Source organism: Sipha flava, unplaced genomic scaffold, assembly GCF_003268045.1.
Source record: "Sipha flava isolate LNK unplaced genomic scaffold, YSA_version1 267_pilon_pilon, whole genome shotgun sequence".
NCBI classification, from domain to species: domain Eukaryota; kingdom Metazoa; phylum Arthropoda; class Insecta; order Hemiptera; family Aphididae; genus Sipha; species Sipha flava.
In genome coordinates, this window is record NW_020272931.1 from 34555 (window position 1) to 51931 (window position 17377).

Sequence of the window (17377 nt, forward strand, 5' to 3'; positions counted from 1 at the left end):
AAAGCTGAACATGGACATAGCATCAACTTATTATTTTTAGTTATTAATAAACTTTTTGTGTCTACAGGAACATTAATTTCTGTATTTCTTCTAATAAGTTTGCACAGCGTTGAGTTGCTCGCTGACAATGCATGAACTAAATTAATACTAAGCTTCTTGATATTTTTTGTTTTAAATACTTCTTTGCAAGTATCTATGATTCTCAGATCAGACATCTTAACAGATTCATTTATTATAGATGGGTATTTAAATATTATGTATTCTGCGACAGCTTGAACTCTGTTGTTAAGACTTATTTTTTGAATTCGCCCACTAATGTTTTTTTTTTTGTCAGTGACACTTGTATTATATTATTGTTCTCTATAAGTGGGGTGTGTTCAGATGTGTCTTTAGTTCCACTACAGTGTACCGAATCAATGTTGAACATGATTAATTGTTTTTATCAACAATTGTATTAAAAATTTAAAATTAAAATTAAGAATAATAAAAATTAAAAGACTACGAATAGTTTTTGTCAGCAAATTTGTTAAAAAAAAAAAATTAGAATTAATATCTTATTAATATGTAAATGAAAAATTATAGACTACAAATAATTTTTGTTAACAAATTTGTTAAAAATATAAGATTAGAGTTAAGAATAATAAATAAAAACTTCTTTTTATTGTTTTATTGATATATTAAAGAAAAATTATATACTATAATTATGGTTTTAATTGTTAGAAATTCACAATCAACTTACCTATAGTATAAGTATTTTAAGTCTAACCGTGCTGGGGGTATGTTTAATGTAATAAAAATTACTTAACAATAAGGAATTGCAAATTAACTGATTTACATCAAAACGTCAAATGTTCAAAATTATATAAAAATTATTATGAAATTGATCACAATGTACACGTTCAAAAATAATAGAGATGTGAAATAAATCAATTCAATATCATTGCCTTGAATTCTTTTTCTGGATTTAGGGTCTAGTGGGGTAATTGTAAATTACCTAGTGTGCACTGGATGTTTCAACACATCCCAGAAACAAACATATTACGTAGTACAATCAACGTAACTTTTTAATATGTATACATTGTAATCTATTCTGTCTAAATAAAACAAACATTTAACACTCATCCCGGTGATATAACTAGGCATTATATGATAGTACAGACTGCGGCGTCTCAGTACAGTAAGTTCTGTCGAGCGCCCGTTGACGATTACCTTTAAAGATACATGGGTCGCCAACCAAATACCGAGACCCTTTTTGGGGTCGAAGTAAATGGATTTACTATCGTGGTCACTTAGACTATATTAATAAATAAAGGAAAAGGATTAATGAACTAAAAGATATTATAGAGAAATATAAATATATTATAATAAAACTTTTACATGGTGGAAGAAAGCTCGTACGGGCGTAAAACCTCCACCTTTTCATAGTATGAATTTAAAAAACAGAGAGAATTTTCCACACGCGGATTTATAAGATTAGAAATGGTGTATAAAATAACACTGACGAATACCGGCCAAGGTATAATAATAATAAAAAAATAGTTTTGATTTTTAATTATAATACGTTACCGACCAATCGGACAATTGGTCGTCGTCCCAAGACGCACCGGCATGGTCCGGTCTACTCGTGCATGTTGTGGACAACGGAACAGCTACACAAAAAGTGAGCCAGTATAATACTTTTCAGAAATATACTGTAATATTCATATATTACTAAGAAATAATAATACGCATATTCTTGAGTCATATAAACGTACCAAGAATAACTATTGCACACATAAACTTTAATGAGTGCCACGCGCAAATTACAAATCACAAACAACCGCAAACAACATCATCATTCAAATAAGACAACCAGGCCAAGGACAACCACGTGCCGAAAACAACGCAATTAAAACAGAATCAAACAGAGTATATAAAGGCTCCGTTTCACCACCAACGGCAGACGTGTCTAGCTATCAGTACAAGCCCTTCTGAGTTTTGTCTTTGATATTGTTAGTGCACAAATTTAGAATTTGTATCTGTATTTGTATTTATTAAAGTATTTACAAGTATTTAAATTAATTATTGAATCAATTTATCCTACTCCAACAACATCATTACGATAGGTACCTATTTTTATTGGGTACCACGTAACAATACGAAAACTGACTCATTGAAATAATAATAATAATAATAATAATATTATTTAATTATAATAATAGGCCGATACTCGTTATCATGCAATTATTACATGACCACCCACTAACATAACACACACAAACGGATAGAGAGGTGTGCAATTACAGAGATTGGAGGGAATTCCAAATGTGTTTTCGTCCATCGATGTTATAGGTGATGAAGTAGTCGCGCATTTATTTAAGATGGTTATTATTTATTGAGGAAAACGAAACACGGACATTAATCTATTTTGATCGTTACAAGACCTACAATGTTATAAATTATATGTCACAGGGTTGTTACATTATTGTGATTTGTAATACGTACCAGCAAAATAATATCGATGTTTCAGTTTTTCATAAAAAAAAAAAATATACTATTTTAAAATAAATAGTTTTGCACTCTATAAAAATATACTCTCTTGGTTTTACCCATAAGCTAATATTTTTAACTCACTAGCGGCCCCTACTCTTGTCACCACCCGCCGACTGACCGTGGTAAACTGGCGATTAGTGTATAGTGATTACAGTATAATAATAATAGTAATAATTATAGTAATAATCAGTAATCATGATTATTGAGTACCGACTATTCAGTGTGAACTAAAGGTTTTCAATTAAACATTTTATTAATTTTGAACTTTTGAATAGTATAATACTATAGAACTTATTCATGATGTCATCAACAAAGTCTGGAGAACAACGTGAAAATGAGACTAAGGTGAGTACTAAATACTTACTTCTTATTACGACTGTATTTTACTGCAACCAATTGAACTTAATATGTACATATTTAATAAATTTAATAATTTAATAAATTTAATTAAGGCGAGAGTGTGTGAGTTGTGTCTCGGTAACGATCCCGGAAAAACAGCACGGTTACGTGGTGGTACCTGTCGGACGTCGTAGCGACCGCTCGCGCCCCTGTCCGGTGATGGATGGGAGGATGGGGTGTCGCTGCGGCGTTGCGTGCCGCGGTCTGGTGGTTGATGAGAGAGACATAGGCACGGTTGGCGACTGCCGTTTCGGTAACGGCTGCCGCACGGGTCCGCGTCAAGAGTTATAAACAATTATTAAGAATAGACTCAAAATTTGTTTTTATATTAAAAACAGGATTTAAGCATTCATTAATTCTTCTTCTTCTTCCATGACTTCGGCCTTCAAGACCATGTCGTCCAACAGATTTGTCTCCAAGTTTCTCTATCTAAAGCTAACTCCTTCCAATCCAATCCTGGTCTCACTTTCTCTATGTCTTCTTTGATCCTATCTTCCCAGCGTAACCTCGGCCTTCCAAGTGGTCGTTTTCCTTTTGGTGCATTCTCTTGTACTATTTTTATCAATGACCCTGTTTTTCTCCAAGAATGTCCTGCCCACTTCAGTCTTCTTTTGGTGATATCTTCTTTAATGCTTGGTCTTTGATACAAATCCTGAAGTTCCTTGTTTTTGCGTATTCTCCATTCACCTGTATGTTCGTCTTTACATGGTCCATAGATTTTTCTCAGTACCTTTCTTTCAAACACTAAAAGAGCATTTTCGTCGTTTTTCCTCATGGTCCAAGTTTCTGACCCATATGTCACCACTGGCTTGATAAGTGTCTGGTATATTTGGGACTTCAGATTTTTCGAGATTACTCTAGATTTTAATAACTTTGTCAGGCCAAAATAACATTTATTGGCAGCTTATAATCTTGCTTTTATTTCCGTACCTATTTCATTCTGCTGTGTAATTAGTGTGCCAAGGTATTTGAACTGCTGCACTCTTTTGAATTTGTAGTTTTCGACTTCCAGGACCTCGTTACGACAGCCTTTTTGTTCATGTCTTTGCACGACCATATACTCAGTTTTCTCTGCGTTAATCTCTAGGCCTACACGTTTAGCAGCATTTATGAGTTGTTTTGATTGTTCTTTGAGTTTATCTTTGCTTTCTGCCATCAAGACTATATCGTCTGCATATGCCAATATTCCAATGTTGTTTTCTCCTAGTTTGCTTCTCTAACTACTTTTTCTAATACTATGTTGAATAAAACCGGTGATATGGCGTCACCCTGCCTTAGTCCAGTTGTCACTTGAACCGTTTTCGATAACGTTTGTCCTACTTTTACCTTTATGTCAGTGTGACTAATACTGCACTCGACGAGGCTTATTAACTTACTAGGCATTCCAAACTCTTCTAAAATCTTGATTATGGACGTTCTATGTATTGAATCATATGCTTTTTTGTAATCAATGAAAACCATATGTACGCTTTTGTCATACTCCCAAGTTTTTTGTAACACCTGACGTAGAATGAAGATTTGATCTATCGTGGAGCGGTTTTGCCTGAAGCCGGCCTGGTAGTCCCCTATAATCTCTTCTGCCCAAGGTTTGATTCTATCAAGTATACAGTAAGATAAAATCTTATACGTTACATTAAGCAGGGCAATCCCTCTATAATTATTGCATGTTTGTTTGTCTCCTTTCTTATGGATGGGATAGACTAAGGCTGTTTTCCATTCCTTTGGTATCTCTTCTTTTTGCCATATTAAACTAATTAAACGATGAATATATTTAACAAGATTCTCCGCACCTTTTTTAAGTAGCTCTCCGGTAATCCCGTCTTCACCGGGCGCCTTGTGGTTTTTTAGGGTTTTTATTTGTTTCGCAATTTCCTCTATCGTAGGTTCAGGATACTCTTCCCTATTCGGTTTTTTATTCTCAAAGAGGAATGGATTAGAAGGTTCTCTACAGTTTAGCAGCTGGTCGAAGTATTGAGCCCATTCCTCAACTATGTCGTCTCTATCCGTTAACAAAGTATCATTTTCGTTTCTTAAAAACATTTCTTTTGGTTTAAAATCCTTGCTTACAGAGCTGATCTTTTTGTATAGGTCCCGTGTCCTATGGTTTTTATAGTCCTGGTCCGCACTTTTCACTATGTCGTTGATAAATTTTCGTTTCTCGCATCTTATAATTTTGGTTACTTCTTTTAGTCTTGTTTTATATCTAGAGAATTTTTCTTCATTTTTAATATCCTTTAACCAAACTTCCCTCGCTTGCTTCCTACGTTGTAGGGCATTTTCGCATATCTGGTTAAACCACGGATTCCTCATAAATCGTCGTTTCCCAACTGTTTTTTATATATTTGTTAATTTAACTTTGATCGTAGGAATATTTTATCAAAACCGTTGGTGGAAACACTCCTAAAAACCATGTTAGTAGAGTTATGTCAAAACTGTTTACAGATAAATATGGGATTGAGTGTACTTGGACAGGCCGTGGCAAAAACATTAGTACTAAAATAGGAGACTCAGATCTCATAAAGATAATGAAAAGTAATTTTATTAACACATTTTATCTTTATTTAAAAATTATTTTAATCTATGTGTTAAGCACATTATGTATATTATATACAAATCATTTTGGTAGTAAAATGTTTCCTAATTATGAACTTTGAATGAACATAATAATGCAACTAGACATTGTATGACTAATTTATTGAATTGCTCTAAGAGTCTATACAAGAAAGCTGTACTAACACTATCATCACTAATTCTGAATTTGAAAAAGTGGTTTCAGAATGGTTGAGACACGCAAATACCAGATGTAGTAGATAAAAAGTTAATAATAAATTTAAAATGGTTCAAATGTTTGTTAAAATTTAATGTTTCAATAAAATTAATTTTGTATGAATAACATTTAATAAGAGTACAAAACTATAAAGTATGTTTAATTTTAATTTTTAAAGGATATTCAAACTTAAATAATAATTTTGCAATATATTTTAGTTTTCCGTAAGTAATTTGGTATTATCTAATAATTAACAGATTTTTACTAATTGTAAAAGTTCATATTTAAAAATAAATATTATATTGACTTCATTGTTGATTAGTTTTATAATAATTTTTTATTCATCGTTTTAGGTAAGTATTCTACGGAAGAAAAAGGCTCTTGGTTCAATATCTGATCGCTACTTCCGAAGAATTGTTAATGAAAAGAAAAATGTATGTTTATCTTATACTACAACTAAACAAAATAATGAAATTACATCTAAAAATAACACTTTTAAAGAAAATTCAAGTTCCTCAAATATTGAGAATAATACACGTTCTTCATATATTGATAATAGTATACACTTTGATAATAATGATAATAATACCAACACCCATTACCACAACACCCACATACTAACCATTGCCATAACGAAGTCCCTTATGTTTTTAATAAAGAAATAAAACACAATATTCCTAATCCTTTCTTTGATATAACCGCTCAACTTTATCAAAAATTAAATTTAAATTACTCAAATATAACTATTAATACTTCAAATGAAAAAGATAAATGTATTATGTTGTTAGATAACTCTCTTGTTTTTGTAGAACAAATAGTAGAACCATTGAACCATGATGCATGTTTAATTGTGAAAAAATATTTAGAACCTAAAGAACTAACTGCTAAACCAATTTCATCGATTATACGTGGTATGTACATTTTAAATACAAACAAAATTTCTGATATGTATTGTGTGGATATATCTGTATATATAAAACAGTAAGCTGATTGACTGCTATCAACGCACAGCTCAAACCATTGGACGGATCTGGCTGAAATTTGGCATACAGATAGCTATTATGATGTAGACGTGCGCTAAGAAAGGATTTTTCGATTAATTATTTATAAGAGTAATGTCCGTATGCATACTATTTGATGTGTCAGGTCATTAGACAGTTTTAGACTACATGTCTTATGTTGATTAAAAAATAAAAGTAACTTAACTTAGTTAAAAATCAGTTACTTATTTTGTCATACATAATGTGCTCGTATGGTAGTAAAGACAGAAAACCATCGATTTCCATTCACTTTAAATATCGTCCATTATAAACCTAATGTCAATATGATTAGGATAGCCGATAGGTAGTAACGCGTAGGATTTAGAGACCCGTCTAGGTAGGTATGTCGGTGTTCGGAGTTCGATACCCCCCGCATACGGGTTGTGGTATTTTATTATAATTGTTTTCCAATTATTAGTAGGTTTCATTGTTTGAATATGACGTTCTAACTATGTTTACAATGTAACCCAAATATAACTTTTTGATATAAACATTATATTGCAGTTGCAGGTATGTTAGAAATTAACAGATTTAAAACGTTGATGATTAGGCTTTAAACACCGGACATTAGCAGTATCAGGGACATCACATTAACGCAAATTCAACATTCAAATTAATGTTGCATATTATATGGAAACATACCTTGTATGTTTATAGTACACATTATTGCACAGGGGGTAGGCTGATAACATAATACAACAAATTGTAACCATTGATTTTAGTAATATTATTTAACCCATCATTGGTATCATGGTGAGCGCAGGTAATTTGACTTTATGCTTATCGCATGTCGCGGATTCATTCAACGATTTCGATGAATTCATGGTTCAGCGATAGATCAATTATGAAAACTATCTGTGATAAACTATAAAATGCTATTATGGTATATTTACTTAATTTTTAGAAAAGCAATAAAAACATTTTTATTTTCCATTTTGATAGATGCCAAATAAAGAATTTAAAGTTTTGATTTTTTTATATGACCTTATTAATTATTAACTTGTTCTTTATCAAAATGTTTACCAATAAGAACCAAATTTTGTATTTTTGAATTCATTTAACCTTAAGTAGGTCGCGTGGGGTAATTTATTACCCCACTAATTTTAAACTATGTTTTAATATTATGTTGGTTGGTATGAGAGTGTTGGGATTTTATCTAGCTTCTATTTATAAGTCATTAGTAGATAATATTAAGTCTGTTTAACGTTTTATCAGTTAGTACGTTCAATACCAGCGTTTGAAGTGTGTGTGTACGAGTTTGGAAAATTTTTACCCCGCGCGACGAAATAAGTATTTATTTTGCCGTACTATTATAATATAATTATATTTGGAAATGGATGAATTAGAACGTCAACGAATTGAAGCGTTCATTGACGATTTCGATGATAATGAAGGTATTTGGGGAGGGAACTCAAGTGACGAAGAAGAGGATAATTTTGAAATTTTACAAAAAGATCATAACATTGATACTGAACAATCCGATATTTCTGATGATGAAAACTCAGAACTGGCCGAATATAATTTTGTAGATAATGCGATTACAAACGACGATAATTACCATGAATCAGATGATAAGTTACCACTTAGCATAAGAATGTTACCATACTACGTTGGAAAAGATGGAACTAGGTGGAATAAACGTGCGCCAAACCAAAAAGTTCGCACGTCTAAAAAAAATTATGTTACGGAAAAATCAGATGTTTCTCCAACTATTAAAAACAAAACAGATATTCTTGAATGTTGGCAAGTGTTTTTTACAAAACCCATGTTAGATAAATTGCACCAATATATATATATCAAAGACACGTGCAAGTTATAGTCGCGAACGTGATGCATCAGATACCGACTACAAAGAAATAAAAGCATTGATTGGAATTTTATACATGACGGGTGAGTACCATTATTTTTGGCCTGAATTGCTGGCATGAATCTACAAAACCACCTAAACCTTATGTCTTCCTGGTATGACAAATGGAAAATAAAAATAAATCATGAGAAATCTACTCATCTAACCTTTACATTGAATTGTGGAACCGTACCACCTATAAACCTAAATAACCTAATCATTCCAAAATCCTCTAGCGCCCGTTATCTGGGCCTAATTCTAGATCAACGATTAACCTGGGCAGACCACATAAAAAAGAAAAAAATCCTCCTGAACTCTAGAAGGAAATCACTACAATTCTTACTCGGAAAACACTCTAAACTTAATATAAAAACAAAATTACTCTTATATAAAACTCTATTAATGCCCATTTGGACGTACGGTATTCAACTATGGGGCGTAGCCAAAAAATCAAACACAAATAAAATTCAAACCTTTCAATCCACAACCCTCCGTATAATCACGAATGCCCCTTTTTATGTTTCTAATCACACCCTTCATACAGACTTAAATATTAATACAATAGAAGAAACTGCCAAAATTCTTTATAAACGTTTCCGCTCCCAACTGATGAACCACTCCAATCCACTTATTTCCGCTCTAGGTTCCGACACCATTCCTGGTAATCCTCCTCGTCGATTGAATAGAAAGTGGTGCAGAGACTTAAATACCAATTAAAAAAATATATATAGGTAAAAAATTAACCTAATCATATTAGAAAGTGTCGCCATTGGGTGGCTGCTTTTATCACGTACCAATGTCAAGTTATAGTATATATTCCGCATGCATACTTATTGTAATAACTAATTTACAGATTGTACGCCTTATAATAAAAGTTAATAAAAAAAAAAAAACGAACTGAACTTAGGTTTAACTACTAATAATAAAAATCGATAAATAATTATAATAACGAAATGGACTGTATTTTTACGTACAAAATTTAGCGGGTAGTCCGTACGGTAACGCGTGTACATGACAACTACTCGGTCGAGCTCGTCGCATAGGTCGTTGAACTACGGTGCCTTATCGCGCGATTACGAAGATAACATTAATACATTTAATAAAAACAATACGCGACCGTACATACCGCCCGCCTTGAAATATTAAATTTTCAACAATAAATAATAATTATATACAAATAATAATAAATAGATTAGCATATTAACTATTGTACTCTATGATTTATAAAAATAAAACAATAAAAAAGAAGAGACAAAATACAAAAAAATTTTTTTTTTTTTAGACATGAATATATAACTCGAATAATAATTAGAACACGATACACGATTGATTATAAAAAGAAAAAGAAAAATAAATATTGGTTGATTGTCTAAGCATTTTCTACATTTCCCTCGAACGGTAATGGGCATAACTTCCGTACAGCTCGTTGGTAATGCCCCTCCTGAGTTTTCACGTTAGCAGATCTAATTACACCGTCACTTCCTCTCTGAACACTCGTAATCATGCCCAGCCGCCATCGAAACGCCGGAAGATTATCTTCTTTTACCAAAACCACTGTGCCAGGTTTCACCCAAGAGCCCTTATTACTCGCCCATTTTGACCGCTCCTGCAATTGTCCCAAATACTCGCTACTCCAACGACGCCATAGATGTTGGGAATATTGAGTTATTCTACGCCATCTCGTCAAATGATTTAGAGGTATGTTGGTTATATCAGGTTCAGGTACGGCGATTAGAGAGTCTCCTATCAGGAAATGAGCAGGAGTTAAATAGGGAGGGTTGGAAGGATCGGAGGATAAAGTAGTAATAAGACGTGAATTTAAGCACGCTTCAGCACGGGTCAGGAGTGTACTTAACTCTTCGAATGTCAACCTTGTCTCACCCAATATTCGACCTAATAATATTTTCATCGATTTCACCGCCGCCTCCCACAATCCGCCGAAATGTGGGGACCGCGGTGGAATAAAACGCCATGATACACCAATATTCGCGAGTGTGTTCCTTGTTGTCTCCATGTGTTGTTGAGATTGGAATAATTGATAAACTTCCTTTAATTTATTATTAGCACCGACGAAGTTAGTCGCATTGTCGGAATATATTTATTACGGAAACAAATAACACACCTATGGATAACATTACGCACTAAATTTCGACCGTTTATCGGCCAATACTTAAGACGGATAGCGGCCAAGACCGCTTGAGGCCCACCGTGCATGAGACGTTCATGCTTATCGCGACATAATAACTTAGTAAATTCGCTATCTGCTGGTAACACTATCGGATGTTTCTGATCAGTGTCGATGGTAGTGGCATTGTTCAAACGGCCGCCTACCCGTACAACCCATGTTCGTCTATAAATGAATTTAATCGAAATAATTTACTTCGAGAATTAATGACGCCGTTTTTTTTTAAGTCACGCAATTCGTTCGAAAAATTAATTACTTGCACTAACTTTATCAGCCTTATTTTTGCTTGCTCTAATTCCTCTACACTTAACGGACCGATATACTTCACATTCTTTAATAATGTATTATTCTTGAAACGTAGACAAAATGCGGTTACTCGTACACATTTAGTAAATGACGAAAAGCGGTGTAATATGGTTTCTGATCGTATAGATGCACACATGGTATACGTATTTTTTTCCTTTTTCTCGGATATTTTAATATCTGGAATATGTTCCTTTTCTATCGAGAGTTCTTGTGACTGTGGCCATTCTTGTTCGTCTCGACGTATCCACTCTGGACCGGTCCACCATAATACATTTTCCGCCAATTTCGATGGGCAGCAACCACGAGATATTACGTCCGCAGGATTTTCCTTTGAACTGATATGACGCCATTCAGAACAAGAAGTTTTATCTTGAATTTCACTCACCCTATTACCAACAAAGACTTTCCAATTTGCAGCAGGTGACGAAATCCAAGCAAGTACGATGATCGAATCTGTCCAAAAATATCTCCGTTTTATATTTAATTGCAATTTGGGTATTATATTGGCTGCCAATCTACTTAATAATAATGCGGCGCATAACTCTAATCTCGGTATTGATAAAGTCTTTATTGGTGCTACCTTGGACTTGGCGCATATTAAACTGGTGGAATATGACCCCGTGCCGGTTGCGTATCGAACGTACAAACAACAACCGTAGGCTACTTCGCTAGCGTCTGAAAACCCATGAATTTCTATATGCCCTACACTTAAATCACCTAATATTTTCCGTGATATCGATAAGTTATTTAATGCTGGTAATAAATTGCGGTATTTTAACCACTCTTCACGCACACCAATCGGTATGGGTTCATCCCAGTTCACCTTTTCTCGCCATAGGGCTTGTAACATTATTTTTGCGCGTATGACCACCGGTCCTACCAAACCTAACGGGTCAAAAATCGACGCTATGTCGGATAATATGTCACGTTTACTGATGGCCGTAGTCCAGCCCACTCCCGGCGACATCTTAAACCGTAACTTATCAGTATGAGCGTCCCAATACAACCCTAAAATTTTCTTTGTCGAACCACCGATATCATAATAATTTGACAATTCTATATCCTCGTTAGGTAAAATAGATTTAAGCAAATCTATATCGTTAGATGACCACTTTCTTAATTTCATGCCGGCGCTATTCATTACGTCAATGAGTTGTCTTATCAATGTAGCTGCCTCATCTTTCGTTTCCGCCCCACTTAAAAAATCATCCATATAAAAATCGCGAATGATAGCTGCTGCAGCTTTAGGGTATTCCATACTATTGGTTTCAGCTAATTTCTTCAGACAGGCTGTTGCTATGTATGAAGCGGGTACCGTACCGTAAGTAACTGTATTTAAACGATAGGTTTGCACGGGTGCCTCCGGCGTAGTTCGCCACAGTATGCGTTGCCAATCGCGATGTTCCTCTGCTACTACTATTTGCCTATACATCTTGGCTATATCGGCTGTTACCACGTAATTGTGTGTTCGAAATCGAGCCATTATGTATATAATTTCGTCTTGTATCGCTGGTCCTTTCATCAATACATCATTCAAACTCACACCTGTCTGCGTCTTACACGAAGCGTCAAATACAACACGTAGTTTTGTCGAAGTACTGTCTTCTTTTCTTACTGCGTGGTGTGGTAAGTAACACATTTTACCTTCAACTTCGGTGTCTTCATTTACTAGTTCCATATGACCCAACCTTTCATATTCGTCCATAAAACTAATGTATTCTGTTTTTAGATCCTGATTGCCTTTAAATTTTCTCTCTATTGCTAACAAACGTCGCTTCGCTATTTCGTATGACTTCCCCAGACGTTTCGCATTCTCACGGAACGGTAGCTTCACTACGAAACGTCCGTCAATTTTACTTCGGGTCACAGTTTTATTAAAATGGTCCTCGCAAGCGCGTTCTTCCGGTGTATATGTGGCTTCGTTCCCCATATCTTCGACTATCCAAAACTGTTGTAATAAATGTTCTAATGTCATCACACCATGTGTCGCAAGAAATGCCGCACTCGATGGCATCATATTTGCGTGACTATTTATTAATACCGGCCCTGCCGCCACCCAACCGAACACTGTTTCCTGATATAAAGGGCCAGTCGGGTTTGGTCGCTTTTGACCGCCACTTAAAATATCATAAAAATGCGCGGCGCCTATTAATACGTCGATTTTTTGTGGCTCATTGAATGACGGGTCTGCTATCTTAATGTTATTAGGAATGTTATATTTTGTTTTGACATTATGGTTCGGTAAGTGTCCCGTAATTTTCGGTACCACTACCATTTGCAAATTTAACGTGTAATCATTTATTCGTGATTTTATTTTTGCCCATACGGACGATGTTGCGCGTTGAGACGTTTCACCAATACCACTAATAACATGCTCGATTTTATTCTTTTTTAAATGCAATGTCTGGACTAGCTCTTCGGTTATAAATTTTGCTGAGAGCCGGAGTCCAGCAGTACTCTACACGGCAATGTATTTTCGTCGACATTTACGGCGAGCACTACTGCTGTAGATAATAATACGTGTTCTATTGCCGCGGACGCGTGTGCGTTCACCGACGTAATTACTGTCGTATCAGTTGCGGCCGTGTTGCTACTCGACCCCACTGCGGTTGTTGTCGATAGTTTCTGATGTTCAGTTCCGATATGTAACATAGTATTGTGAGCTTTGGCACATTTAAAACAATGTCGAGCAAAACATTTTCTTTTTTCGTGACGACGTAAACAAATCTTACACAAACCGAGCTCGTACGTTTTCTTTATGCAATCGTCTACTGACATTGCAACGAACGTTGGACATTTATATATAGTATGCGATTGATTACATATAAAGCATTTTATTTCTGCGGTTACCGCTAGTGACATACTGTTTCTTTCGAACTTATTTTTTCGGTTCGTGTTTTTATATTCAAACACTGTATTTACGCTCTTATTCATATTTTTTGCCGATTCGACCGCTTCTAATACGCGAAAACGTGAGTCTAAGAATTCGATTAGGTCGTCGACCTTTGCTAGCTCGTCAATTGGGGTTTTTATCTCCCATTCGCTTATCGTATCCGTATCCAATTTTGAGCATACTATGTGTAGTAAAAGTGGTTCCCATTCGCTGGGCCGCTGATTTAATGTCTTTAACGCTGCTAAATGCCCCCGTAGATTATCGGAAAATTGTCGTAAACTAGACGATGATTTCCCTTTTACTGTAGGCAAATCACAAATTGCTCTGACATGAGTTTGTACCAATAATTTCTTATTATTATATCTGGATATTAAATTACTCCATGCACTTAGATAATTATTTGCCGTGGTTTCTATATTTTTGATACACTCGGCGGCACCTTCTGATAACGATGACCGTAGGTAAAAGAATTTTTGTATCGTAGATATGCTATCATTATTATGGATTAACGCGGTGTATATGTCGTAGAATGATGCCCATTCGGCATATACACCTGAAAATATAGGAACGTTTAATGCGGCCAGTTTTATCATCGGGTTGACTTCCTTCATTTTCCTTTCACTATCTTCATCTCGGTTGTATTCGACCGTCCCGGATATGTTCTCCGTTCGCTGGATTCTTCTATTTCCTTCTGTGATTGCTTTGTAATAAAGTTCTTCGAATTCTTCTCTAAATTGATAATGTTTATATAATATTTTTTATTTAATATTTTCTCCTTCTCCGATTTCCAATTCTATTTCAGCTTGTATTCGATTAAACTCTTGCCAAACCTCTTCTACTTTTTCTTTTCGAATGTGAATTTGATTGACATCATTATCTGGTGTCGTAACGTAATTCCAAAATCTAGTCAATATACCTTTAAGCTGACCGCGTCGTGCTACGAAATTACTCATATTTGTTAATACGTCGTCGTCGATCACGTCGTATAATTATAACGATTATTCTCTTCGCCGACACCTAATGTAAAGTAATATTACTCGTGCTTATCGTAAGTGATAAACCTATAATAACGATAATTGTATCAGCGCCCCAAATCATTATTACAAAATATTCTTTACACCGCAAGACTCTGGGCTCGGATGACCTCGAAACCCCCGACCACAATGCTTACACTAACGCCGTATTTTAGGAAGGGAAAATACCAATACCAATAAATATAAATGAAATTATGATACTCTCTTACCTTGCTTCTGCTGAAGTATGTCTCACCGCTGAGTTGCCTGGTGACTTGTGTACCTCGCAAATAATACACCGCGTGTGCTGTGGTACTCCTAGATGCACTCACCCTAGTAGTGTCGCAAACCAACACTCGCCACCAACCGAACGCGTAATACGATCAGGCTAAAAACTCAAGGCCTGTTATTCACGCGCTCATGTACACCTTTTACCCGTTTACGCTAGCTCATCCGGTTCGAGGGAACAAATGTTCAATTACGCGATTACGAACTGAACTTAGGTTTAATTAAATGGACTCTATTTTTACGCACAAAATTTAGCGGGTAGTCCGTACGGTAACGCGTGTACAAGACAACTACTCGGTCGAGCTCGTCGCATAGGTCGTTGAACTACGGTGCCTTATCGCGCGATTACGAAGATAACATTAATACATTTAATAAAAACGATACGCGACCGTACAATATATTATTATTAGATTTATGTAAACGGTAAAAATAGAATGATAATAATAATAATTGATATTTTCAATAATCTTACGATTCGTCGTTGTATACATACCACCAATCGGAAAAATGAGATATAAATATATTATACTGAAATATAAAAATATACATACAAATTGCTTTATTATTCCGTAGCTATCTTATTTTAATTTTTTTTTTCTTTGGTAGGGGCTATGAAATGTTCTCATAGAAGTTCAGAAGATTTGTGGCAAAGTGATGGAACCGGAGCAGATCTATTTGCTTGCATAATGTCAGAAAGACGATTTCGATTTTTATTACGATGTATAAGGTTTGATGAGATTCGTGGGCGTACTCAAAGAAAAAAAGTAGATAAGATTACACATATTCGTTGGATTTTTGAAAATTTTGTCAGTAACTATAAGAAATTATATTCAATATCAGAATACGCATGTGTTGATGAAAAGCTACAATCATTTCGTGGTCGGTGCTCATTTCAACAGTACATGCCTAACAAGCCAGTCAAGTACGGCATTAAAATTTTCGCGTTGTGTGACAATGTTACATATTATACTAGTAATTTAGAAATTTATGCAGGCAAGCAGCCAGATGGCCCATTTTCAATCGACAATTCTGCAAGTGAAGTAGTAAAACGGTTAGTGTCTCCAATATCTAAAACCGGTAGAAATATAACGGCAGACAATTGGTTTGCGAGTATATCATTAGCTGAAGAACTTTTGAAAAATCATAATCTTACATTAGTAGCTACAATAAAAAAAAAATAAAAGAGAGATTCCAAAAGAATTTCTTGTTACTAAAAATATGGGACTTTGTTCTTCTTACTTCGGATTTCAAAACAACAAGTCCCTAGTATCGTATATGCCAAAAAAAAATAAAATTGTTCTAGTTTTGTCAACAATGCATAATAGTAAAACCATAAATGAAAGTACAGGCTTAGCAAAAAAAACCAGAAATTATAACATTTTATAATGCCACAAAAGGAGCAGTTGATAATATGGACAGGATGACAGAAAACTATACAGTTGCAAGACGGAGTAATAGATGGCCACTTACAGTATTTTATTCAATTTTGAATATCGGTGCTGTAAATGCTCAAGTTATATATCATGAAAACAGTCAATCTAAATATACTCGTCTTCAATTTTTAAAAATATTAGCAAAACAATTTATGGATGAACAGTTAAAATATCGTGCAACAATACTTTCACTTCCAAAAAATATTAAAACGCGACTAAATATTTATGGTTACAAATCAACATTACAAGTAGGTGAGCAACGGGTAAGAGCATCAGGAAGATGTCAATTTTGTGACCGCCAACGTGATAGAAAAACAACAAAAGTATGCACCAATTGTGCAAAACTTATATGCAGAGACCACTTAGTAGAAGAATGTCTAGAGTGTTTTAGTGAGATGTGAAAAATAATAATGTTAATAATTCTTAAATTAGTTTAAAATATTATACATATTATTTATATAATAAATAATAATAAATTATAATAACAAAAAAAACAAATGTAAAATTAAAAGTATTAATTATATTTCGTATTCTTTTTTTGTTTTAAACAATAAAAATTTAATTTAAAATAAATAAATGTTAGAAAAGTATATTATTGTTACGTGCCAACCGTTTGATCCGTTAACTCAGTTACAACGTCTCAGTCAACGCTTGTGTGGAAGTGTAGTCAGGAAT

General features: G+C 34.4%; 4 protein-coding genes across 4 annotated transcripts; 3 read left to right on the forward strand and 1 right to left on the reverse strand.

Annotated features, from left to right (window-relative positions):
* Positions 1-5306: 5306 nt before the first annotated feature.
* On the forward strand, positions 5307-7295 carry LOC112685133 (the record flags this gene model as incomplete). The annotated part of the gene is made up of 4 exons (XM_025556915.1): positions 5307-5463; positions 5642-5734; positions 6487-6609; positions 7243-7295. Coding segments are annotated over 4 exons (426 nt in total), but the record flags the coding sequence as incomplete, so codon positions are not given.
* Positions 7296-9877: 2582 nt separating this feature from the next.
* Positions 9878-10678, reverse strand: LOC112685152. Its single transcript, XM_025556931.1, has one exon. It carries the CDS (start codon positions 10596-10598, stop codon positions 9954-9956), a length of 645 nt encoding a protein of 214 aa, XP_025412716.1. The 5' UTR covers positions 10599-10678; the 3' UTR covers positions 9878-9953.
* A 5202-nt stretch (positions 10679-15880) lies between these two features.
* LOC112685134 (piggyBac transposable element-derived protein 4-like) lies at positions 15881-16450 on the forward strand. Its single transcript, XM_025556916.1, has 2 exons — positions 15881-16016; positions 16110-16450. The coding sequence occupies exons 1-2, from the start codon at positions 15881-15883 to the stop codon at positions 16448-16450; spliced, it is 477 nt and encodes a 158-aa protein (XP_025412701.1).
* A 230-nt stretch (positions 16451-16680) lies between these two features.
* On the forward strand, positions 16681-17103 carry LOC112685135. Its single transcript, XM_025556918.1, has one exon. The coding sequence runs from the start codon at positions 16681-16683 to the stop codon at positions 17101-17103; it is 423 nt and encodes a 140-aa protein (XP_025412703.1).
* The last annotated feature ends 274 nt before the right edge of the window (positions 17104-17377 follow it).